The sequence below is a fragment of the Quercus robur genome, chromosome 12, assembly GCF_932294415.1.
Source record: "Quercus robur chromosome 12, dhQueRobu3.1, whole genome shotgun sequence".
Taxonomy (NCBI): Eukaryota; Viridiplantae; Streptophyta; class Magnoliopsida; order Fagales; family Fagaceae; genus Quercus; species Quercus robur.
The window spans coordinates 9,061,708-9,088,945 of NC_065545.1; the positions used below are offsets into that span (position 1 = coordinate 9,061,708).

The 27,238-nt window shown below is 36.7% G+C and overlaps 3 protein-coding genes across 3 annotated transcripts; 1 reads left to right on the forward strand and 2 right to left on the reverse strand.

Moving 5' to 3' along the window:
• Window positions 1–4,527: 4,527 nt before the first annotated feature.
• LOC126708105 (uncharacterized) lies at window positions 4,528–5,316 on the reverse strand. The gene has a single exon (XM_050407927.1). The coding sequence runs from the start codon at window positions 5,314–5,316 to the stop codon at window positions 4,528–4,530; it is 789 nt and encodes a 262-aa protein (XP_050263884.1).
• Window positions 5,317–7,091: 1,775 nt separating this feature from the next.
• Window positions 7,092–9,199, forward strand: LOC126708768 (two-pore potassium channel 5). The gene is made up of 2 exons (XM_050408704.1): window positions 7,092–8,173; window positions 8,690–9,199. Exons 1-2 carry the CDS (start codon window positions 7,230–7,232, stop codon window positions 8,820–8,822), a joined length of 1,077 nt encoding a protein of 358 aa, XP_050264661.1. The 5' UTR covers window positions 7,092–7,229; the 3' UTR covers window positions 8,823–9,199.
• A 1,123-nt stretch (window positions 9,200–10,322) lies between these two features.
• On the reverse strand, window positions 10,323–11,869 carry LOC126708767 (uncharacterized). The gene has a single exon (XM_050408702.1). The coding sequence runs from the start codon at window positions 11,762–11,764 to the stop codon at window positions 10,628–10,630; it is 1,137 nt and encodes a 378-aa protein (XP_050264659.1). The 5' UTR covers window positions 11,765–11,869; the 3' UTR covers window positions 10,323–10,627.
• Window positions 11,870–27,238: the final 15,369 nt, after the last annotated feature.

The window sequence follows — 27,238 nt, forward strand, 5'->3', positions numbered from 1 at the left end:
CGACAAAGTTGTTGATTTTGTTATGGTATTAGCATTATTCTTCCTGACAAAATTTCTCTTTAAACTAATTTGGAGAAAAACCCTTCAAACACCTGCTAAAAATTTGACATAGCTATTGTGGGAGGATGAGAAGCGGAGATCATGAATGAATAAGAAAAGATCAATGCCAGAAGAACACACCTCGGAAAATACTATCAACTAATCATTGGGGCAAATACGACAACTCAACCACAAGTCCAAGGAAACAAGAATACCCAAGGACCCCGAGGATACTGACACGTCCTCGGAAAGGTTGAAGTCCAATACTGAAGACCATCGGACACGAACCAAGGAAGAGAGGGAAAGTTGGTCTTTAAGCAAGAAATGGAAGAATACAAATAAAGCTTCCATCACCTCCACATTCATTGCTCTGAACCTACTTAGCTAGCCATATTAATGAAGAAATAGCCCATAAACAATATCATCACAGCTCACAGTCTAGTGTAAAAACATTCTAGTAAGACGTTAATGGGACAAGTATCAAGGAAAATAAACCCCAACCCTCCGAATGGAAGGCCAAGATACAACCTGGGTGACTATATAAGGTAAAGAGGCCTCTATGAAGAGGGGCATGAAACATATGAAGAGTGGAGAAAAAAAAAAGTAACATCATTGTAGTCCAAAAACAAGTGTAAACCTATACCTTGGACCATTCCCAAGGAACATAACTTAATGAATCCAAGACTGGTGTTATTTAATTTCCTTCTCACATTTATTCCAAGCACTTAGTCTCTTATTTCAAGATTAACTCACTCTAACAAGGGTAATCAAGGTTAATAAACACCCCACCTCTATAAATTAATTGTGTGAGGCTAAAAGTTAGCATGTTTAATTTTTACCCACCACAATTATATATTTTAAAATTTTAACTAGATTATATGTTTTTTATATTATTAACATGCATATTAAATTTCGTTCAAATTGTATGTTAATTACTATTCCATCAATAAACGTATTTTTTATGCATAATTTAATACTGAAAAAACTTAAAATTTAAATATTTAATTGAAAATATAACTATTAATATTTAATTTTTTTAAAAATAAAAATTCATGAATGAATGATATAATAAAAAAATATTCAATTAAAAATAAAAATAAAAAGTCTTCCTAGTCTTTTTTTTTATGAAAACCTCATAAACTTCATTCATAAACTAGGACAAAGGTCCATTGACAGTACATCAAACATTAGCTGGTCCGAAATAAAAGGGGGAGAGTCCTCCACCCATATTATACTTTCAAAAACTGACTTGGCTTCTTTAGCCATTGAATGTGCAGCTATATTGCTGCTTCTTCTTACATGTGAAATCTTCCAGTTGTCAAAATTCTTAAGCCACCAAGAGATACCTTCAATTACCTTTTGAATAGAGATTGCAAGGGTGACGCTTCCTTTAATAGCTTGAACTACTGCCAATGAATCACCTTTTGCTACAATATTCTTTAGGCCCAAATCCCACGCAAACAAAATGCCTGCCTCCATTGCCTTTGCTTCAGCTTCAATTGCTCCCATTGGTCTACTGATTTTCTTGCTCATCGCCCCCATCACCTCTCCTTGAGCATTTCTAATAACCACCCCCACACCTATACTCCCTAGCTCTTTGAAGACCGCCCCGTCCACATTAACCTTATACCAGTTTGGTGGAGGCGGAGACCATCTCTGTGGGGACTGATTGAGTTTAGGACTTGTACAAGGCATGTGAGCTCGGAATTCTTCAACATATCTCTGAGCTTCTAGTGCTATTGTTCTCCCCTGTTTTCCTTGTCCACCATGTCTAATAACATTCCTGTTATTCCAAATGCCCAATGCCGCAGTAGCAAAGACCTCCCAATCACTAGTACCATCATGCTCACGCAGCCACCAAAGCACATCAATAAATGCTTCCAAAGGAGGGATTTGATTGGCATTTCGAATTTTCAACTCCTTCCAAGTGTCCTTTGCTGTAACACAGCTCCATAGGATGTGTCCTGAGGTCTCCCTTTCACCACAAATGTCACACTTATCATCCATGACGACCTTTCGCTGCTTTAGGCCAAACTTGGTAGGTAGGATGTTCCTACAAGCTCTCCACATAAAGTGTTTGATTTTACTTTGACACTTTAAATTCCAAATCGCCTTCCAAAGAGCTTGCGTTCTGGAATTTTCTGAGCAGCCAGCATTATGATTCTCCAAGTTAGCTTCCTTCATCATTTTGTAGGCAACTTTGTAAGCACTATTCACTGTAAAAATCCCATTGGGTGTTTTTGTCCATACTTGAGAATCTTCAGGGACCATGGGGCTTAAAGGGATGCCAAGGATCACCTTTGCTTCATGAGGTAGGAAGGAGGTTCTAATAAAATCAGCATTCCATCCTCTACTCTCTTCATCAATCAACGCCGACACCATTTCCTCACCACCTCTAATCTGGACTCTTGGACTTATTACCTTGTACGTATCAGCCACTGGAATCCATCCATCATTCCAAATATGCACCCTCCTGCCATTGCCAATCACCCATCTAGATCCCATTTTAATAACCTCCCTTACCGATAGAATACTTCTCCAAATGTATGATGGTCTTCTCCCTATTTGAGCCTCCAAAAAAGTTGTCTTCGTAAAATACTTTGCTTTGAAAACTTTATGAACCAATGATTCCGAGTTTTTCAAAATTCGCCATCCTTGTTTTGCCAATAACGCCAAGTTAAAAGCCTTCAAGCCCCTAAAACCCATCCCACCATCAACCTTTAGGGAGCAAAGCTTTTCCCACGACACCCAAGCTAGCTTTCTCTCATTTTTCTTCTGACCCCACTAGAATCTGCCCATCAAGGAATTCAAATTTGAGCAAAGCGAGTCTGGTAGTTTAAAGCAATTCATCGTGTATGTGGGCGTCGCTTGCGCTACTGCCTTTAATAGAATTTCTCTACCTGCGTTGGACAACAATTTGCCTTTCCAGCCAGCTATTTTCTGACTCACTTGGTCCTTTATCCGGTTAAAAGCTTTCTTTTTACTCCGACCCATCAGTGAGGGCAACCCAAGATACTTCTCATGTTGTTGGATAATTTGTGCACCAAAAGTTTCCTTAGCCATTTCCTGAATATCCATACTCGTATTTTTGCTAAAGAAAAGTGAGGTCTTCTCTTTATTCAACTTTTGCCCCGATTCCTTCTCATATATAGCAAGCACCTCTGCAATTTGAGCACAATCCCCAACCGTAGCTCTACAAAAGATAAGACTGTCGTATGCAAAGAAAAGATGGGATATTCTTGGGGCTCCTATCTTGACCGATACGCCCCTCAGACTACCAAGCCTTTCTTTCCTTTTTATCATTGTAGATAAACCTTCAACGCATAGAAGAAATAGATATGGGGAAATTTGGTCCCCTTGTCGCAGCCCCCTTGAAGGGGCAATAGAGCCTCTAGGTTCCCCATTGATTAGTATGGAATAGGATACCATCTTCACACACATCATAATCAATGACACCCATTTATCCTTGAATCCCATTCTTTGCATAATAGCCTCCAAATAGGGCCACTCCACCTGGTCATATGCCTTACTCATATCTAGTTTTATAGCCATTAGCCCTTCCTTACCCTTCCTCCGTTGGTCTATGGTATGCATTGTTTCAAAGGAAAACAAAATGTTTTCGGTTATGAGCCTTCCCGGAACAAAGGCACTTTGCGCTTCACTTATAACTTCAGGCAAAATCTTCTTCAATCGGTTTGCAAGTACCTTTGACATAATCTTGTATATCACATTACAGAGGCTGATAGAACGGAATTCGGTTATTTTTTGGGGGGCTCTTAGTTTTAGGGATAAGGCAAATGTATGTTTCATTAGCACGGGGAGGCATGATACCTGAGTTGAGAGCCTGTAAAACACAATCTAAAACACACGGTCCAACAATATCCCAATACTTCTAAAAAAATAAAGGGGGCATACCGTCGGGACCTGGCGCCTTAGTTGGGTGCATCTAATTGAAAGCCCTTCTGACCTCCTCCAGCTTGAACTCCTTAAGCAACTCCTTGTTCATTTCAAGGGTAATACATTCTTCAATAGCATCTATGCTTGCATCAAAGTTGGTTGGACAGTCAAATGTGAAGATATTCTTGAAGTAATCTAAGATAATAGCTTTGGTTGTACCTTCCTCTTCATGCCAAACTCCTTCAGAATCCCTTAACCCCCCAATTCTATTCTTACTTTGTCTCTGGCTGGCTGCTGCGTGAAAGAATTTCGTGTTCCTATCCCCATTTTGAAGCCACTCCATTCTTTGCTTCCACATTATCTCTTCTCTAGTAAGTATTTCATTAACTTCCATCCTCAATTCCTTAATTTCAGCCTCATTGTCATTTAGCAAATTAAGCAATTCCAACTGCTGCAAGGGGTTTGTTTCTGCCTCAAATTTTTACTCACATTGCCAAACTCTTTTTGATTCCACCACCGTAGCTGATTTTGGCACCTTGTTAGTCTCTCCTCAATGGGAAGGTCCAACAATTCTCTATATGGGTCCCAAGCCTACTCAATCACTTCTTTGCACCCTCCTTCCCTTGCCCACATAACTTCAAAAAAGAACCGCTTATGTCTCTTCCTTTGAGGTTTGCTCTTCTTAAGACTGAGAGCAAGCAAGCAATGATCCAATGCTGCCATAGACACATGGTAAACCATTGCTTCCAGGAACTTAGCTCTCCACCCATCATTTGCCACCATTCTATCAAGCCTAAGGAGGGTGCGTTGGTCACCAAATCTCCAATTGCACCATGTGTATCTTTGCCCAATGAAACCCAAATCAAACAACCCACACACATTCAGAGATTCCCTAAATGCTTTCATCTGGTTTGAATCCCTTTCTTTCCATCCTAGCTTTTCATCCACATGGAGGATTTCATTGAAATCTCCAAAAACCACCCATGGTAATACATATTGAGAATGGAGAATTTTTAATAAATCCCAAGAGCTAGAACGCATACCTGTGTCAGGATGTCCATAGAAGCCCATCGCTCGCCACGATCCTCCACCATCGTCCTCCATCACCACCACGTCAATATGGGTATAGGAGCAGCTTTTAAAATGCACCACCGTACCTTCTTTCCATAATAGAACTAGGCCGCCACTCTGGCCATCACTAGGCACCACAATACCTTGGGTTAATTCTAGTTTCTGCTGCAGCTCCTTAATTCGGTTAAGTTGAGCCTTAGTTCCAACTAGAAACACCAAGGTGGGGTTCTTTGATCTCACTTCCTCGGTGAGCAATCGCACTGCCAGAGTCGACCCCAAACCCCGACAGTTCCAAGCTAGCACGCTCATTGGGCTCGGCAGTGCTGCCTCGCAGCCACCGCCACACCGCCATCTACATTGTTTTCCTTACACAGAGGGTTTTTTTCTACTCCCTTTCCTTTACCTTTCTTTGCGCACAGAGTGTTAGGATCTAAATCCTGGAAAGGCACAGGTCCTTCTCTTTTAACACCGACTGGGCCAAATTTTTCACTTGGACTTGTTTCTTTATTTTTCCTGGCCATTCTCTTCCAATGTCTGCTACCAGGGCCCAACTCCTCCGAAATCCAGCCCTTACTTGGATCCAAACTCATAGCCAATGGGCCCATATTGTTCTCAGCCCAGCTCATTTGAGCCTCTGATGCAGCAACATCTTTTGTGTTGAAATTTTCACGCCCTCTCACTTCTGCACTGTCCTCAGACGTCTCTATCATCCCCCTTATTCCCATATTTGAATCTTCATGCCCTCTTGTCTCATCCATATTCCCCATGCTAATTTTATCCAACACGCCAACTTGCTTTTCCTCCTTAGAATTGATTTTTCCATTCTCGTGTAACTCCTCTATTTTCTCCCCCCCTGCTCCTGTCGCTTGGTACAGAGTCTTGGGCTGTGCACCAATGACCGGCTTTTTTCTGCACAAGTATTGTCGTCGATCCCATCTTGCTGTTCCGGTACCATATTTTTTCTCGGCAATACCCTCATCTCCCTTGTCGCCCCTTCATCCCTGTATTTGTTCTTCAGCCCATTCCCTTCATCCGTACTTTCATTTTCTTTGTTAGCTCGTCTCCCCGATTCACCTCTCAGCCACGGCCCATACTGTGCATTTCCTTTCTCCCCATTCTCCTCCCTTGGCGTGCTCTCACAACATTCCTTTTCGCCATGGTCAAGCATACCGCATCTGTAGCAGAATTGGGGAGTCGTTCATATTTAAAAAACACTCATCTCCCATTATTTCCTTCAATACAAACCTTCTTTCCTCTCACCAGTTTTCTCGTTGTATCAATGTTTACCCTCACCCTGAGAAACTTTCCCCACTGAACCCCTTTCTCAGGGACATCTACTTCTAATACCTCTCCAATTTTTTCTCCAATTGCATAGCCAATCCCACTGGTCATACTCTTGAGCGGGAAAGTATAAATTTGTATCCAAAACGGTGACCATCTAAGGGTTATTTCTTTTGGAACCAGCTCATCCTCAAACTCCCTCATAAGAACTAGCTGTTTTTCGTAGCTCCATGGTCGCATTTCCATCACTTTTTTCTTGTCACGACTATCTCCAAACTCAGCAAGGTATAAGTTATCTTCAATCTCCGAAACTTGTAGCCCCTTGTTTGGTTTCCACAGCATTCTCATATTCTTCTTTAAAGCTTCCACACTAACGCTACGTTGTGTTAAAGCTTTCATCACAATGCAATTTTTCCCAGTCTCTTTCACTACATTCGTGCTGTTGCTTCCCAGTATTATATCTTCCTATATTTGGCAAAAGGATACAAAGACTGGCCTTACAATCTAGAAGGCCACAAAACTCTTGCAGGAAACGCAAGACCTCACTAGCTTCTACATGCACGAGAGCATGAGAGCACTTCCCCAGATAGGGTTTCTAGTTTTAAGAAACGTGTCTTCCTGGTCTTAATCATTTTGTGTTGAGTATAATTAGGCACTTTATTTGTCCTAATATATGGGGTGGGCCGATCCTTTAAAATACATATATATTTATATATATATATATATATATATATATGAGGTGGGCCCCACAAACCGTAAGATAGACCTCTCTGATCTCTTTCAGTCTGATTTCTTTGGCATAAGGTTGTGATCAATGATCAAGCATCAAATAAAATCGATCCACTTCACCCAATCAAGTTCACAAGCCGCCCACCAACCACACACTGATCTGTCAAGAGAAACAAAAAAAAAAAACACTTTTTTATCCTCCATTTTCCCAGATGGAAAGTGAGCCTTTTCTAGCCACCCAAACAAGGCCCCAACTCCAACCCATCCTCGAAGTTGAAGAAGACCCAGATGTGTCACCGACCCACATGAAGAAATCGAATTCGGGTCTGGGTGGCCTGCACCGTTGCAGGACAGCTCCAGCCATGGCTGTCATGCGAGACCTCAAACCAAAGACACCCCAGATTCCAAAACCACAGTCTGATGACGCCAACTTCATCATCAGGCAAGCCATTTTCTTGCTTTTCATATATCTCTCTCTCGGAGTTTTAATATACTCTTTCAACAAGGATAACTTCTCAGGTATTGAAACCCACCCAGTTGTTGATGCCCTTTATTTTTGTATAGTCACTATGTGTACCATTGGTTTCGGTGACATAACTCCACTAACACCAGCTACAAAGGTCTTTGCTTGTGTGTTTGTGTTGGTAGGTTTTGCTTTCTTTCATATTTTGCTTAGTGGGGTTGTGAATTATGTGCTAGATTTGCAAGAGAACATGATTTTGACTGGGATCAAAATGAATAGTAAGCGCCAACAAGGGTTTTCAGCTGGGGACTGTATTGTTGATGTAGAAAAGGGTAGGATGAGAATTAGGCTTAAGGTTGGTTTGGCGCTTGGTGTAGTGGTGTTAAGTATTGGGATCGGAACTTTGGTGTTGTATTTTGTGGAGGATTTGGATTGGATTGATTCATTTTATTTGTCAGTTATGTCTGTTACCACAGTTGGGTATGGTGATAGGGCCTTCAAGACGCTGCCGGGGCGGTTGTTCGCCGTGGTTTGGCTTTTGTTTTCGACGTTGATGGTGGCACGGGCGTTTCTGTATTTGGTGGAGGCCAGGATTGATAAGAGGCACAGAAGTATTGCTAAGTGGGTGTTATCTAGGGATATAACAGTTCAGGATTTGCTTGCTGCGGACGTCAATAACAATGGTTTCATTAGGTGGGATCTCTGTAATTCTAACCCAATGTTTGCTAATTGCTGTTTTACTTTTTTTTTTTTTCCAATAATTAGAGAAGTGACCAATGAATTAGTTTTGAACATAGGATTGGATACCTTTGGTCTCCTGTGAATTGCAATTTGGTTTGGCACCATTGTAAGCATGTAAATTTGGTCATTTATTTGTTTCCGCTATTCTAAAATCAAGTTTCTGGTTTTTGATTGACTATAATGGGTTTTAAATTGGTTTTGACTTTTGAGTATGGAACTAAGCTAATCAATTATGTTTAGTATATTGCCAATATAATGGTGCCAGACAGTTGTCACATGTGTGATAATAGCTTATCAATTTGATCATTATGCTAACTAAATTGGAATCAAGCTCCTCTTTACTGGCTTATAGATGTAGACAAGACTACTAAAAGCTTGTCTGTATATATAGCATTTCAATTATTATTTCTTAATTTTCTTCTTCTTCATGTAGAAATCAACCCTGAATATTTCCCTTATTTGTTTCAGCAAATCAGAGTATGTAATTTACAAGCTCAAAGAGATGGGAAAGATCGGGGAGAAAGATATATTGCTGATCTGCGATCACTTCAGTAAGCTTGATCGCAACAACTCTGGGAAGATAACACTACCAGATCTTTAGGAACCTTGTGACTGCGAGAAATATGAAGTCTGGTTCTATTCTTTAGATGGAAGACGTATTGTTTCTCTCATATTGGGAGAGGAGGTGCACAAGGGACCGCACATTCACATATTATGTAAATCTTGTTAGAGTTTTTTTCTTCTTCCATTGATACTTGTAAAGGTTTCAAGTCATATAGGAACAATGAAAAACAGAAGCCAATGGGATAAGTCCCCCTTCTGTTGTAGGTTCTCTTACAGCCATTAAATTGAGAGGTTGCTGTGGAGGGTTTGAGTTGTATGATGTAGAATTGACACTAATAATTCAAGTAGTCAACGAGGAAAGTAAACAATCTTGGGATGATCGATCTTCTAATTCTAAACCACTGTTCTCCTCTATGTTGGTTGTATAGATATATATTGAGTGAGCTCTATATATTAATGTTTAGGATTAGAAATGAGTGGAGTTTAAAGTTACAGATATAGATGGTTTTGAATTCTATAAACAGACTCCATCATAAAATGCCATTGATCCCACAGAGCACATCATTGGTGTCAAAGGATGAGAGAGCAAATGTTGATAACCTTCTCACTTAAAATGGCATTTCTTCACCCCCCTTTCTTTGAGAACTCACATAGATCTTGCAAGTGTAGCAGTGTTCCTTTCTTCCAATGCCTTGCTGTATCGTGCTTCCAGTTGATGGCTTCATAAAGTGGAGGTGGAGTTTGAGAATACTACACCTCAATTATAATAATAGTACATGTCTCAATAATAACCATTCTTTTAAGAACTATCTCTAATTACATTCGGACCCTAAAGAAAAAAATCTGAAAATGTTGGTACATTTTTAGCCAGCAGTACTCTCAGCAAACAGAGGCCTAAATCACGTTTGTGATGCAAATCAAGGAGTCTACTCTAAAAAACTCAAAATATCATGCTTGAGGGGAGTGGGGGAAAGTGCAAAAAATATCTCTAATTATATTCTGACCCTAATGGAAAAAAGCTCAAGATATTGGCACATTTGTGGCCAGCTGCACTCTTGAGCAAAACAGGGCCTAAATCATGTTTGTGATACAAATCAAGTAGCCTAAACAACAAAAGAATCATGCCTGAGGGAGTGGGAGAACCGGCAACAACAAGAAGTGGCCAAAGAATAACAGAACCCTATCAAATTCACCTGAACCCAACAATGGAACTCAGCCCCTACACAATCTTCTCCAATGACATAGTTCCATACATGGTAATTGGTTTTGACAGCATGTGTTGGGACTATATTGCCAAAAGCATCAATGTATCTAGTTGTGGTGTGCATTACTGCCCACTTCAATGGCTCATTGTATAACCTGGTCTTAGTTTTTGCTGAGAGAGAATTAATTAAATTTTCCTCAAAGTGAAACATTCAATCAAGCAGATTGCATTCAGACATTGTTTCACCTCACCTATTGAACTAAGGGATATGGAATGTCACTCCAAACCTGGCAGCTTCTCAAACTCAAGTTATGAAATCAGTTATGTACAAAGTAAAACCAAAAAGAATAGGAAGGTTATGTAATTTTTACCTTGAACAGTAAAAACGGTGTTCACAAAACCCCCCATATTTCCATCCTATATGATCACTTCAGGAAAAAAAAAATCCTAATTGACCAAAAGACACTGACAACCAAATTAAGCATGAGAAACTAGCACCCTATTTCAGTTGAGTTTAACATTCCTTAAATCTAACAGAATTCAAGACTAAACTAAATTGAATTACCAAATGCAGATAAAAATGACCAGCAGGACTATTCTTTGCTACTTTCTGTGGAGTTCGAAATCTCACCATCACTTTAATCATTCCCCCACGTGTTCTGCCCATTACTGGGAACATTCCCAATCATGTTCTTGTACATGGTGAGAGCTTGAGCCATCATGCTAGATGGTTCAGAGACATTGCTAGGTAGGAGCACTGTGGTGCTTTCCTTAGCAATCTTGCTAAATGCATCAATATACTGCTCAGCAATTCTCAAACTCACAGCCTCTAAACCACCACTTTCCTGAATAGCCTTTGACACCACCTCAATCCCCTGTGCCGTGGCTTTGGCTCTGGCAAGAATTGCCTCTGCCTCGCCATGTGCTCTATTTATCTGATTCATCTTTGCAGCCTCCGATTCCAAAATCACTGAGTTCTTCTGCCCTTCAGCGATGTTAATGTTGGATTGTCTCTCACCTTCCGAGTCAAGCACTAGCGCCCTTTTCTTGCGTTCCGCCTCAGCTTGCATCTCCATCACTCTTCTCACCCCTTTAGGTGGCGATATGTCTCTGATTTCATACCGAAGACACTGTAAGCCCCAGCTCGTAGCAGCCTCATTGATAGCATCCACAATCTTCTCATTCAATGCATCTCTTTCAGCAAAAGTCCTGTCAAGTGTCATTTTCCCAAGCTCACTACGCATTGTTGTCTGCGCAATCTGAGTGATAGCATAAATAGGATGTTCAACACCATAAGAAGCTCGCTCTGGATCGACAACTTTCACATAAAGCACCCCATCAATGCTGATAGTAACATTGTCTTTGGTAATAGCAGATTGGTCACCAATGGGAATAGCCTCTTCTTTCAAGGAGTGTGCGTATGCAATCTTATCAATGAAGGGAACGAGAAAGTTGATTCCAGGCTTAAGAATCCTCTGAAACTTTCCAAACCTTTCAATTAGATAAGCTCTCTTCTCAGGGACGATTTGGATAATCTTGTTCCTGGGAGGCTTAATCTGGTGAGCACGTCTTGGGTCTCTGGAACTAAAAAAAGTACGGACTGAGGATTGGTATGGCGTTGGGAGGAGAGGAGATTGAGCGGTGGACTGAGTGCCGAGGAGATAGGGTTGCTTGAGAAGCAAGGAAGACGAGGTTGTAAGCGCCCTGATACTTGAGGCCATGTCTACATGGTGTTTCAAAGATTTCAGGCTGTGAAGGTTACTGGATTTCAACATTTGTGGCCTCTTCTTCTTCTCTGGTGTGAAATTTGAACTGCTCTGGTTCTATTTGTTTTTGCTTTTGTTTTTGTTCCTTCCCTTGCTAGGGTTTTGTATGAGTTTTTCTAAGAGTGATACGCAAGTCTTAAACCCTATCCTTAAACCCTTCTACAAGTAAATAAGGGTTTTTTATTGTCTACGGTATCAGTATGTGCTGGAATTGCAGAGGCATCTTGTTTTGTGCGTGGGACCTGCATGGAATAGATTGCAAGGAACGGTTCTGATCCAGTCAGGGCCAGATGCAATGCTAGAATGACTGCAGAGAATGAAATCCTAGGAAACTCCTTCTCCAAGGTTTTTGAGTAACTCGTATATGTGATATGTCTATCTAAACTTCAATTTCTACCATGCTCTAATTTGTTTACTAGGGTATAGAAGCAAAGCCATTAAGCCATGTTAAATTTTGGTTAATGATTAAATTTATATTTTCTATTAAATTGAATTTTTGGGACAGGCAATCATTATTCTATACATTCATTTAATTTTGTAACTAAAATCTTTTGTTAATATTTATAGCTAGACTAATACTATGGCAGTATCTTTTCACAATTTTTTTTTGGTAAAATGCAAAACTGGCCCTTTAAATTTCATTTCAGTCATTTAACTTTGTTTTTGTTTATTTCAGTCCTCTAACTTTCAAGTTTATTCAATTAAGGCTTTTCTATCAACTTTTGTTATATGTTGTGGTTAATTTTTCAATTTTATAAAAAAAAAAATTCAAAAAATGATTGAAAAATATTTTCCAACTTTATTTTTCAAAAAATTTTAACAAAAGTTAACGAAAAGACCTTAATTAAATAAATCTGAAACTTAAAGGACTGAAATGAATGAAAGTAAAGTTAAAAGACTAAAATGAAATCTGAAGAAAAAAAAGTTAGAGGGTCAATTTGCATTTTAGTCTCTCTTTTTTTTCCTTTCAATTTCATAACCATTTGAATTAAGGGCCTAAAAGAGTCGGTGTGACTTATTTTTTATAAGCAAGTAGTATGCTCTTACAATGTATAAATTAAATTAAAAATTCTATATAAAAAATATACATATTTTAAAAATAACATTGAAACTTTAGCCACTTGAAACTTTAGTAGAGTTACATATGAATTAAATTATTGAAATGCAAACATATTGAGCTACTTGGTGTAATTGTGTAAGGATGGTATGTAATGTGTAAATTGTATTATATTAAAATTTAAAAATAATTATGATAGATGAAAAAAATAATTAGAATATATTTTAAAATTCTTTAATTTTATTTCAAATAAGATTTTAGTTGGAGTAAGAATTTTTAATTTCTTGAGTCTTAGCTAACAGAGTTTTATCTAAACTAAATTATATTAGAGTAGACTTTTAAAATTTCTTTAAAGTTAGCTAATAAAATTTTTTTTTTTATCTAAAGTGAACTATCCTAATTAACGAGAATTTAATCATTTGTTGCAAAACTAATATAGCCATTTAGCGTAATCTTGGCTTAGTTTTTCTCATGTCTGTAGAGAAGGTAACTTTTTAGCACATAACCTGACTAGATATATGAGCAGTTTATTTGTGTGGATAGAGGATACTTCTCCATGTACTCATAGCCTATTTTGGCTACTTTTCTTTTTAATGATAGTTGTACGGCACCATGGTACCCAGATCCATTTGGGCCTTGAATTCTGACCCATGGCTCCAATCTCTTTCTACCCAAAACCCCAGTCTGAACCCACACAAACTGCAGGCCCAAGTTTTGTCACCTAGTCCTTGCTCGGCAACCCATTCTCGAACAACAAAGAAAGAATAACGTCCGAACACACCATCCTTCGCATACCCGGTAGCGTCTTGGGAAACACCTCTGCCGAGCATGTCTGCTGAATTGGGAACCAAGTTCCAAGGCCACTTTCACCACATTCCACTCCCACCTAACCATCCACTTACGACTGATGATATTGGACCTCCAATTTGCACTGACTATGGTAGTAATCATGATCTCTCCACTAATTTAGAGTTATAAATATGAGAAGTTGGGGAGAGAAAAGGGTTGTTGAAAGGTTCTCAAGGAAACAGAAAGTAGAGAAAAAAGAGTGATTCAGAGAAAGAGAGAGAGAGAGGCAGCTTCACTGAGTCTCTGTGCCGAGAACAACCCGAAGTAGGAAATTCTAAATCCACTTTATAAATAAGTTGTGAGCCCAAGTGAGGTTAGACTCAATAGCCTCATTTTAGGCGCGCACAATAATGATTGGTATTCTTCTCAAAAAAAAAAAAAAAACCTATCATATTTGTTTATATAAAAAAAATTATCGTACTTGTTCTAAAAAAAGAAGCATATAGATATATTTGGGGGGTTAATTTTGTGCATCATAATCTTGGGATTTCAAAGATTAAAAAAAACAAAAAATTAACTTGGGGATTTCCCTCCTTTTAATTTGGAGGGGAAAAACATAACCATTCCAAGATTGAATTTTTGTTTTTTTTTTTTTTAATCCTATATGTGTAGTATATTATATTATACACGTACGTATGTAACATATTTCTCAAAAAAAAAAAAAATGGAAAATACAGAATTTCCATTTTTAAAAGTACTAGAAAAATAGTATTAACTATTTCCCATATTATATTTGTATACAAGTAGTCCAAACTTAAATAGTATTAACTTAATTTACTTTAAGTAAAACTATTTGATTAAAAGTAAATGATTAATTGTTTTGAGATATTTAAAAGAAGTTTCATTATTTATTTTAAATTATTCTATAGTTTATTATTTAATTTGCTTTTCGTAAAAACTTAGGCTTGCACTATGTGTATTTGTCATGTAATTTCAAGTAATTTTTATTTTTTTTTATTTTTATATCTATTTTATATATATATATATATATATATTTATATATATTTATTTTATTTTAAAGCATGATGAAAATTTGAAAACATGTATACTAAATAAAATAAATTACTACATTAGAGAACTAACTTAATTGTTATGTACAATATACTACAACAAAATGTATTTTTAACGACGAAACTGGGTGAGAAAATATTTTTTCGTCGCTAAAATTACAGATTTAGTGATGAAATATGGAATATAATATTTTACTAAATTGAAATATAATAATGGAAATAATATGGTATTTAAAGGCATTCATCTGCAATACATTGTTTGTACTTCTATTTTCCTTTTTTTTCATTTTTATTATTTTAAAATATTTTTAAAACTTGGACTGAATGATTTATCTTTAACGTCAAATAAATTTTGTATTAGGAGAAAGGAGGCAAAAATACAAGAGGAACCTTATTCCATTTGCACCACAAGAGTTCAAAATAGAGAATAGAATAGAAGAGATGGGGATGGTTCCATTTGCACCACCACATACTCATGATGCGACGGTCATTTCACAAGTATAAGTGCTTGTGGGGTGTTGGGGGCAAGAGCTGGGGTTCAAGTCTCGAGAAGGGAGCTTCACACATATTTACACTTAGATTAGGTTAGAGTAGAAATTCTATCTTGTATGAAAAAAAAAATATATATGCGATAGTAACATCAAGCTCATCTAAATTAGATCTTTCTAAAAATATAGCTAAACCTATTTAAATGGTGTGTGTATCAAACTCAAAATTCTAGTGCAAAAATAATAAATGAACAATATCTCAATACATGTATTAAGGTATTGTTTGTTGGGTGCACTGCACCATGAGTCCAGCCCATTTATAATAGACATGCTCATTTAATGAGCTTGTCTTTCATGTTTCTAACTTTTCTCCATCATGTACAAAAGTCAGCATGAGTTATTGTGGTTGGTTGGCTTAGACGTGTTGGACACGCTATTGAGAAAAAGAGAAAAGAAAGGGGCTAATGCATTAGCATTCACATTCTAAAATTCTATTACATTCTATTTTACCATCTCAAGAAATTATTTTATCAGTTATACCATACTATTTTACAATACAACCAACATTCCAAAACTCTTTTTTTTTTTTCCAATTTTATTTAAATATTCTATTTTATTCTCTCTTTTTTTACTATTTCTCTTTTTCTCTTCTTTTTCTTCTCTTTCTCCCTCAACTTCTAGCACCGGTTTAACACATAGAGCCCCACACACACAGACCCATGATACACCGATCAACCTATCTAAACCCATCACCACACACACACACACACACACACACACAAACACAAACCATCAACAGAGCCACACACACAAAAACAAAAACCATCAAACCATCAACAGAGCCACACACATACAAACCATCAAACCAATTGGAGCCAGCAACGGCCACCACACCTACCACCTGAACCACACTGCCAAAATAACCCACACCTCCAAAGAAACCCACCATTGACCCGCCACAATCTCCACCACTAACCCACCACAAACCCACTAGATCGAAGAGAGAGGCTAAGAGTTTAGGGTTGGAAAGACCCATCAGACCCACCAGTCCACACCACGCCATGAGAGACCCATCAGACCACGTCGGGTGAGACAATGGCCAACGGCGGCCTAGGCTTGGGCATCGTTGGGTGAGATGCGGCCTGGGCTTGGCATTGCTGGGCAATGGTGGCCAGAGGGAAAGCAAAGGGAAAGGGAGAAATCACCAAGAGAAGGCAAGAGGAGAGGGAGAAATCTGAGAGAGAGACGTGGGAGACAAACCTAAGAGAGTGGGAGAGTTAGGGAGACAGAGTGGAGAGAGAAAAAGAATAAAATAATATTTTTGTTTTTACAATAGTGCTACAGTGCAGTTCTACCTTTAGAATTGCACTGTAGCACTAATGCAAATTTTTTTGTAATAGTTGGCTTTTACAAGTCCGTATGGAGGGGGTTTTTTGTGCTCAAATGGTAAAACAGACTAACATATGGCATGCCAGGTGTGAATGCTCTTAAGGCTATTCGGCCGAAGAGTTGAAGGAAAAAGAAATTGGCTAAAGCGAAGTCAAGGCAAGTGAGTTGCATTTATTTTGACTTGTGGTTCATTTGGATACAACTTATTTTTGTTGAAAACTGAAAATTGAAAACAAAAAACACTGTAGCAAAATAATTTTTAAATGTGTAAATAGTGCTGTGGGACCCATTTTTAATGAAAAAATTGCTGAAAATTGAAGTTTGTGGGTCTGTGAACAGTGTATCCGTGCACTGTTCACAGGAGAATAGTCAACAATTGCAACTTGGAAAAAAAAAAAAAAACACGCAGAAGCAAAATGCAGCACTATAAGAGGAGAGCCATTCGGCCAGTGAGGAAGAAAGTGTCCCAGAGAAAGTGAGGACTAAGTGCAGTCTTGAAGAACTGCGTGAGTGAGAGCAAGCAAAAGAGAAGAGAAAAATAGAGAGAGTTAAGAGAAAATTGTGAGAGATACACTGTGAGAAAGAGAGCAGTGAGTGAAAAGAAAAATAGTGTTTTTTTTGCTCAAGTTGCATGTCTAAGTGTTGTAATATCTATTTAATATAATGAAATTGTTTGGAGTTTGTCCCATGATTTTTCCCTTAAAAAAGAAAAGGTTTCTATATAAATCTTTGTGTTCTTGTGTGGTTGTACTTTCGCTATACTTGCTGAAATTTATTCACAGTTATATAAAATTTTTCCCAACATTGTTCACCAATACACCCAAAGAAAAAAAGTTTTTTATTCATATTCTCTCTCTCTACTATCCACAAATCGGTGGTGATGTGTTAACTAAGTTGACCAAAAATCATATCTCACATTATCCCATATTAACAAAAACGATACCTATTACTACCAAATAAATATAAATCTCAACTAGTTTTTAATAATGAGTTCATATACATAGTAGAAGAGTACTAAGTTCATATACCTAGTTGGGTTAAGGATACTAAGATTGAACACCAAATTTATTTTCAAAATCAAATTTGAAGAGAGAGAAGTAGAAAATGACTTTGAATCCTATGTTTCAATCTGAGATCAAACCCAATTGCCTCCCTTGGTGGTGCGTTGTGTCACAAGTTGGTAGTGCTCATCTAATAGGGTGTTCTTTGATTATAATGTCTAGTTTCTTGTGTGTGTGTTTCTTTTTTTTTTTTTTTTGCTATGAGTTTATGGTGTGGTGTTCTACGGCTGTTAAAATTAATTGTTTTGGGGAAGGATTTGGTGAAAAAAGAATATATTTTTAGAGAGAGAGAGAGGAAGCAATATTTAAATGTAATAGTAATAGAGTATTGAGATTCATGCAATTTTTTGTGAATATTATTAGATTAGGTTAGCTAACAAAACTGAACAAATATTACTAAAAATATATTGATGCTAATGTGAATGTGCATTGTGTGCTGCAGAGTTGGACTATAAACAAGAGAACAAGACTAAAAAAGAAATTGAGAAACTATAATTGATATTCAATGGTATATTATTAACGATCAATAATCAATCCCAACCAATATATACTGCCAAAAATAACTAAATGGCTTGACCGACGTTTATTCTGAGTTGTGGCCCACAACTTGTAGACCGTGCAGTACCGTGTGGCCAATGACTAATGACTAATGACTAATGCGTAAAGATGGGGCTAGAAACTAGAAAGTAGATACCCTTTTATTGTCTGCCTGTCAATTTCAATTTCAACCAGGTGTTGTAGGTGAACTAATAACCACTCCATAATTTTCTCAAAAAAATAAATAAATAAATAACCACTCCATAATAATACATTACTACACTATTCCTAGTACATGAAATTATTGAAATAGAGATCTATTAAATTAACCCTCAACTTAGTTCATATGATTCATTTTTAAGTAATTTTTTTATTATTTTAATTCTAATACAAAAATTATGTTTGTGCCTCAAGGCCAAAGGGATTCTTCTAATCAACAATCTTTTTTTTTCTTTTCTTTTTTTTTCTTTTTTTTTTGTGGTGTGGATATATAATGAAAAGATTACCCAAAAAAAAAAAAAAAACACTACCCAAATCAGAAGTTGGTAGTCATGAACAATTGAACATATGATGAGTAAATTGATGAAAGCAAAAAAAAAAATACAAGGTCAAAAACACCTTTTTTTTCTTTTCTTTTTTTCAAAACAAAAGTGTGAAAGAAAAGATTTAGTCATGACAACCATTATTAAGACTTAGCATACAATGTACGCATGAAAAATAAAAATAAAAATTCATTGAATTCAAAATTTCAAAGGAGTTTGAAGCCTATGTTGCAACTTGCAAGGGAAGAAAAAATTCATGCCTAACTGGATAAACACAAGCTACCTCCACCACATTGATTTGGCTGGTTTGCTAGAGCTCCAAGTGAACCTTCCCATACGTTCAATTTTTATTTCATTTTGTCAAGGAAGTTTGGTCTGCAATAATATTTCCCATGAGTTTAGAATGTTACATTTCCTAAGGTTTTAATACTCATTGCGTCAAAAAAATTGACATTTTCATCTACAAATATCAATTACTTAGATTATCATTATCTCTCTCGTACATATTGTATGAGCAACATGCAAGTAAGAAAATGAATTGATGGCTGCAACGCAGAGCAACACAGGTGGAGTGGAAGAGTCAATTTGCATGAGTCATCTTCACCTGTTTAGATGTATTATTTGCCTTTTGAATAGTGTTACACACCACCTAATTCGCTACCTGTTTCCTTATTATATCCATGATCCTCGAGACATTAGTTTTGGTGATGTACTCTCATACGTTTAGTTTGACAAATTTGAGTTTGTTCTTAGCCAATTCTAGGTGACATTTGAGGATTTGAATTGAACCCTTTTGTGGAAATAATCACCCCAGATGTAATTTGAAAGGATAATATTCTATGCCTTAGAAATCGATAATCATTATGTTTATGAAATGCAAGAAAGTCCATATGGACTAAGCAAAACCTATATACATTTGAGTGGAAATTGAAGATTTGGTGCCAGATAAGATAATCATCACTATCTAATCTAGAAGTACGTGGGCCACTGATTTAGCCATGCCAGTAATTTTATCAGACTACCCAGTGCCTCAATGGTTGGAAAAGCCTTCCACTAAGGCAGACAAAAGGATAAGAACCTGGCCCTTTTCCCTGAAAAATCAGCCTGGGTTGGGTGTTGGGGAGAAACCAATTTGCAGACCTTTTGGACGGTTATCATTAGCGTATGAGACTATGATTAACATGGTAAAAGATTCTCTTAATTAATCTATGTTATGATTCAGATCAGATATGACAAATCTAACTATATACTCTGTGTTACTTTATTTAAATTTTAAATGATATAATGTCTTTCCTCTTAAAAAAAAAAAAAAAAAAAAAATTATTTCCATTTGAAATGAATAAAGTTTCATGGTTCATATTAAAAATGACAAATCACAACATTTAAAACTTTAAATAACATATTAGTTTTGTAGGGATAAAGGGCCCAAGAACATATGTTGGGTCTTGGGACTTGTCTGAGAACACTTTGCGGTCCGAGGACAGATAAACAGTAATGCATATGTAAAACTCAGGACCCCATGAGCGAGGTACGGGTGAGAATGCTAGGGAAGGTAAGTCGAGGAGTATCTCCTCGGCTAAGCGAAGCAGAGGTCATAAAAAGTGTCCTGTAAAGTGTCCTGTCATCCAGGGTGACCTTCTAGGAAATTCTAGTGATAAAGATATACGTTATGAACATACAGGACAACTGGGAGGTGGGAAATATCTAAGGGAAAGCTACTACCACCGCATTTAATGCTCTACAAACTAACCCTCTGGCCATATTAATGAGGAAGTGATACCTGAACAGTAGTTTTCAACCTTATAGCTACTCTATAGAGATTTCAAGAAGGTGCTGATGTAACAGAGATCAACACCAACAATATAATCTACATGTGGAGGGCAGAGATGAAGGTAAAGGGATAGTATAAAATAGGAAGAAGGCAATGAGATGAAATAATCAAGAAGTTGAGAGGAAAACACTATAGCAATCAAGAATTGAACTTGTAATCAAACTTGAGAAGAAATATATAAGAACTGATCTCCTCGGATTGTGCCGAGGACAATTTTCTTTAGATTAAACTAATCTATCTTCATTTTCTTGTCATCTGGATCCACTTTACTTGTTATCTGATTCATTAAAGCCCAGTTTTTCAACCCACTATCTATAAATTCATTGTACTGGGCTCTTTGGGCCTAAGTTCATCCATCCTTTGGGCTTGGGAGCCAAATTGTGTCCTTACAAGTTTATAATGGCTCAATCTAAGGAATAAAATTTTAACACAGAAATTTACTTTCTCTGTTTCATTGAAATGGAGAAGATCTTATTAAATATAGGAAATAAATCTTAACCATGAAATATGCTCTCTCCATTTCAAGTTGACATGCCAAAAAATTTGCAATTTCATTTTTTTCATAATTGTTAATGCAGTAAGTTGTGATTGGAGCAACATCAATTTCACATAAGTCAACTACTAAATCAAAACTTGTAATCTTAGCGACCATAAATAATAATAATAATAAAAACAAATTGGGTGTCTTTAAAATTTGATAACATTGGAATGGGTTTTGTTTTCAAGTGTCTAAAATAGAGGTTAAGAAATATTTTCAAATACATTTTTTTTTTTTTTTAAGTATAGTCATTGATTGCAAATGTGGTTGTATTATTGTATGTGTTTCTTTTTACTTTAAACATTTTTTGTATAATTTAATTTATTTTTTAACAAAAACTATTTAAAAATACAATAATAAATAATCTAAAGACATAGAATTTCACAATCCTAAATTACTAATAATGTCATTTGAAAATCATAAATAAATAAAAAAAATTACACAAAATTAACAAAATAATGTAGAAATGAATGTCATTAATTAGTTTCAAGCAATTAATAAATGAACGTTTAAATTATTTTATTTATTGGTGACACAACTGTTAGTTCTATATAGCAAATCAATGTTCAAATTGTGTGTAAAACACCTATGAACGTTTAAACCCCCAATTTACAAATTACCAACACAAACTTATAATCAAACAATGTATGTGCGAAATATGATAATAAGCTAAAACAGAGTTGGTAAAACAATCTAAACCAAAATTAATCACAACCACAACAGTAATTAAAAGGCAAAGATTAAGGGAAGAGAGATGCAAATACAAAAACAACACAGCGATGTGTTATCGAAGAGGAAACCGAAGTCCTTCGCGTAAAACCTCTCCGCCACCCTCCAAGCTGTCAATAATCCACTAGAGAATAAAGTTGGGATACATGAATAGCAGAAGACACTCCAAGCCTAATCTACCCAGTGCCCCTAAGCCCTCCAAGTTTCTTGCTCCAACAGGGTTACGTCGAACCTTATCTTCTCTAGCTTACTGGATACCGCAATAGCTCATTGCATCAACCAAAATCAATTGGTTCCTTCTAAACTGCTTCCCAAGCACCAAAATACTTTCTCATAGATATGAGTATGGTAAGATAAGGATTTGGCTAAATGTACCTCTCAATAATGTATCAATGGAGAGGGTGAGAGTAGAGGAATTTAGAGAATCAAAGGATGAAGATTGTGGATGAGTCAATCTTGTTTTTCTCTAGGGTTTCTCTCTCAAAATTCTCTCTGGAAGCTCTCTACATTTCGTGGGTATAAGGGTATTTATAGTAAGGTGTGTATGGAATGCAAAGAGTCAGTTACAATCAAACAAGGTGTTTTGGCGACTCAAGCTCGTGACTAGAACAAGTCGAGAGTTTAAGTCGCCAGACTGGAGGTTTTGTCCTGTAGTGCAACAGCTGGCGTGACCCTTTAGCTCCCTTGCATGCTTCACACGTGTGCCACTTCTGACGACTTGCCAATCACGAGATCCAGTCGCGAGGCTCTTCTTGATTGCACACTCTTAAGCTTTTCTTCACACTCTCTCACACACTACCCTTACATGATTCCCACCTAAATACAGGGTTCCTAAATGCTGAATTACAAGCAAATTTAGCACGAAATAAAGCCAACAAAATTATTGAATAAATTCAACCTTACAGTAAATTTGTAATACCCTAACATCAATAAATTCTAACCAGTTACTATTTTACCACCTCAAAAGTTACTTTATCTCACTTTACAATACACCTAACATCTCAGTTTTTATATTTATAGCATCTCATTTAAATATTCTTTATTTATTCTTTCTTATTTGTTTCCAAAGGTCATATTTTCAAATAATCGTTATAATAATGGTAATATTTTTTAAAACTCGACTTGACTTTTCTTAATGGAGAATTTTTTTTTTTTTTTTTTTTTTATCAAACAATCATATTTTGGAAATCCATATTTCTATGACAATCATTTGTTTGGAAAAAATGTGTTTCCTATATTTATCAAAAAAGTTTCTTTTAAGAGTAGAATGAAACTAATTTTTGCTTTAATTAAATTAAACTATGAACTTATTAAAATTCATTTACGCAAAACATACATTTCATAATGAACCTGTCAAAATCCATTTACATAAAACATACACTATATTATGAACCTGTCAAATTCCATTTACACACTATATAATGTACCTACCAAAATTCATTTACGCAAAACACACTATATAATGAACCTATCAAATTCCCACATGCAAAACACAAATTATATTATGAACCTTTCAAATTCCATTTATGCAAAAGCACAAACCATACTATGAACTTATCAAATTCCATTTACGCAAAACACAACATATATTATGAACCTGTCAAATTTCAGTTATGCAAATAACAAACCGTACTATAAACCTGGCAAATTTTATTTATGCAAAAAACAAACTATACTATAAACCTGTTGTGGGAGCCAATTAATTAGGAAGTACTGTTAAGACAGTATTAACTGGGCCTATGGCCCGATCCGAGGACATTAGACCATCCGAGGAGATCCAAATAAGATTATAAGGAGAACAGAATGAAGAGATGAGTGGAGACAATATGAGATAAGTCCAACAAGCGTCCGAGGATAAAAGACATCTCGGCAACATGTATCCGAGGTCAGTTCGAGTGCCATATCGTCATGAACTTACTTCGGAGTTACATCATCACTAAGAGTTAGACGTCGAATAAGGGATAAGAAAGGAGAAGGGCAACAAATATCTTCAAAAAGCTGCTATCTCTGCATTAAATGACTCCCAACCAACTCTCTGGCTGCATTAATGTGGAAGTGACGCTTGAATAGTGATCAAGCAACCTTACAGCTACTAGTTGATGGTTCTGGGAAGTGCTGGATGGGACAGGAAGGAGTTCCCCGAATCTAACCTACACGTGTGTGGTAGGGGCGACATCAAGACTAGGATATATAACATGGAAAGATGTACTAAAAAAGGAGAGGGACAGAAAAATAAAAGGATTATCTAAGATGAGGACTATGACTCTTGTACAATATTATAGTTCAACAAAACCATATGATACAAACTACTTGAGCTATTCCGAGGATAGATTTTCTAATCTTACGTGTGTTTTACAGTCTTAAACCACCAAATCTAATCGTTTTTCTTCTGGAATAGATCTAGTTCTTCTATCCATGCTCTACAAATTTATTGTTTGGGCCGCTTGGGTTTGAGCCCAATCCTGCTTTGGGACCAATCCAATTTCTGTCCTTACACCTGTCAAATTTCATTTACGCAAAACACAACATATATTATGAACCTCTTGTTGAGGTACAAATTTTCGAGCTTTAATTTCATTAGCCCACTTACAAAAATACCCACACAAGCCCATAAATTATTTTGAGCTCACATAAATATTCCCCATATATATTACCCAAATATTCTCCATGTTATTGGGCCTTCACAAATATTCCATACACAAGCCCATAAATTGCATTGGGCCCTCTCACAAATATTACCCATTATAGCTCACATATTATCCAACTTGGGTTTTCACAAAAAATACTCACCATATTGCTACCATATTGAGCCACAAAACTATACCATTTATATAAAAAGCCCAAAAGCATTTACCTTGTGGGAAAAATCCAAAAAGGCCCAACAAAACCCTCTCTAAAGCCCGTTACGATACGGCATCTCTAAAACCCGTTCTAAAGCCCGTTACGATACGGCACTCTAAAACCCATTATAATACGGAATTTTTTAAGCCAGTTACGATACAGCATCTCTAAAGTCTGTTACGATACGACATCTCTAAAGTTTGTTACGATACAGCATCTCTAAAGCTTGTTACGATACAACAACTCTAAAGTCCATTACGATACGGCATCTCTAAAAGTCCGTTACGATACGGTACCTCTAAAAACCCGTTGCAACACGGCAATATTTTTACAGAATCGTATAAAGCCCAAATATTAATTTGGCACTATTTTTACAAAGCCCAAATATTAATTTGGCACTATTTCACAAAAGCCCAAATGCTATTTTGGCACATATTTACAAAACTCAAATGTTATTTTGACACTTGTTTTACATATACTAAATCCCTCACTCATGGGAAATATAATTATTCATCCGTCAAGAAATACCTCTCTTTCAAAATTTATAAAAGCCCATGTATATCACCCATAGCAAAACTATTCATTTTGTAGGGATAACCAAGCCCAAAGAAGTTTAACTACAAAGCTCAGCTGAGCCAACCCAACTCACACACAAATCCTAGCAGCTAGAGATCATGTGAGCTAACTAGCTAAATTTCAGCACTACTAAACAGATGAAGCCCATTCCCATCAAGCCCCAACTTGTCCAATCAGATCAGAAGAGGACACATATCCATCAGGGGTTAAACCCTTCCTTCACAAGCTGAAATTCCATCATTTCTCATGTGACATAAAACTAAAGGTGATGTGACAGAAAGCTAGGAACCTTCAACCAGCTGTCCCTTCTCTCTTCTCCAGCCCATCCAGTCAAAAACCAGGAGCAACCATGACCAAGCCATTAAAACTCCTGAAACAACTTGAAATCAATTCATTTTCATACTAAAAATGTGTATTCTCTGGTTCATGGACCAAGCACATGAACCCCAAATGAGGAAACTTAGGGAAATGTGGTTTGGAGGGCACCAAGGGGGTCCCAGCAGAGTTCACAACAAGGGCTCCAAGACTAACACCTAGTTTGGGGTGATACAATCTGCCCTAAGGAGCTCTAATTCTAGCAGCAGCATAACCAAGATCATTAGCCTAATGCATGCTCTAATCCCATCAACCAAGGCCAATCAGCATTCAATGCTAAGTCAAAATCTCAGCTGTTATTTCCCAAAACAGCAAGAACCTTCTAAAAGTTGAACTTACCACTCTTAGCTAAAATCCTAAGAACAATTCTCTAAGAATTTTCTAAAGATTGAGAAAGATTTAGCAGAAATTATTTGCTAATTACCCCGTAAAAAAAACCAGATATAAAAGGAACTCTCCATTAATACTTCAGTGGAGAGGATACACTAAGATACACACCAAGAAAGGACTCTTCCTTAACCTCTCTGTTTAAGCCTTCTTTAAGCTCTGAAAAAAAGTCACTGAGTTCTTAGTTTCAAACTTAGAAACTAATTTCCCCAGCTCCTAACTCACAAACACTCCTCATAACTCTGCTCATAAACACTTATCTACCACCAGCAGAAAGCCCCAACAGTTTTACTATACACACTCCCCCTTACTACTCATACTACTTGGAATGTTCCTCATTACTCACTATATTCACGAGCATGTCTTGGCACCATAATGATCTTGCTACGCTAGCTGGGATCTCTCTCTCACCCTTCATCTCACACTAAGTTTTCCTCATTATTTGTTATAATGGAACCTATGATATTTACTTATTCATTTACTATTGATGGTTATGATGTAATTATTACTATAGAATTTTCCCTCATCTTGTTGTATTAGAAGACTCTTCTCGAGAGCTAACGGATGATAAGTTTGAAAGTGTAGATATTTTCCTTAATCTTTGAAATAGCTAACAGTTGGAGATTTATCCTGTTTTATCTTACTTTACCGCTGGGCTATTTTCTGCAAAAACACCTTACCGCTGGGTCATTTTCTGCAGAAACATTTTACTGCTGGGCTATTTCTTACAGAATGTTTTTTTAACCATGCTAACGTGTCTGCTGTAAAGATTGTTTATGGGCCATTCTTGTCAATCTCAATCTAGGCCCAAGGCATAAAATACAGTGAATTTTTTGGATCTTCACCGATAGCCTTTAGGTCGTACATCAAGCCCATCGTCGAGTTTCGGTTTAGACTCCCTAACCCAACATAAATCTCATTTGTCGGAGGGGAAAATTTTTTATCCCCAACACCTGTCAAATTCCATTTACGCAAAAAACAAGCAAAACACAAACTATATTATAAACCTGTCAAATTCCATTTATGCAAAGCGCAAACCATACTATAAACATGTCAAATTCCATTTATACAAAGCACAAACCATACTATGAATCTGTCAAATTTCATTTATGCAAAACACAAACTATACTATAAAATTGTCAAATTCTAATTTATGCAAAAGACAACCTATACTATGAATCTGTCAAATTCCATTTACGCAAAACACAAGCAAAACACAAACTATACTATGAACCTGACCTTAACTCATATCAAAAGCCGAATACATATCAAT

Coding starts and splice junctions, on each gene's coding strand:
- LOC126708768 (XM_050408704.1), top strand. CDS start 7,230: ATGGAAAGTGAGCCTTTTCTAGCCACCCAAACAAGGCCCCAACTCCAA. Junction 8,174..8,689: donor AATAACAATGGTTTCATTAG/GTGGGATCTCTG, acceptor TATTTGTTTCAG/CAAATCAGAGTATGTAATTT.
- LOC126708767 (XM_050408702.1), bottom strand. CDS start 11,764: ATGTTGAAATCCAGTAACCTTCACAGCCTGAAATCTTTGAAACACCAT.
- LOC126708105 (XM_050407927.1), bottom strand. CDS start 5,316: ATGAGCGTGCTAGCTTGGAACTGTCGGGGTTTGGGGTCGACTCTGGCA.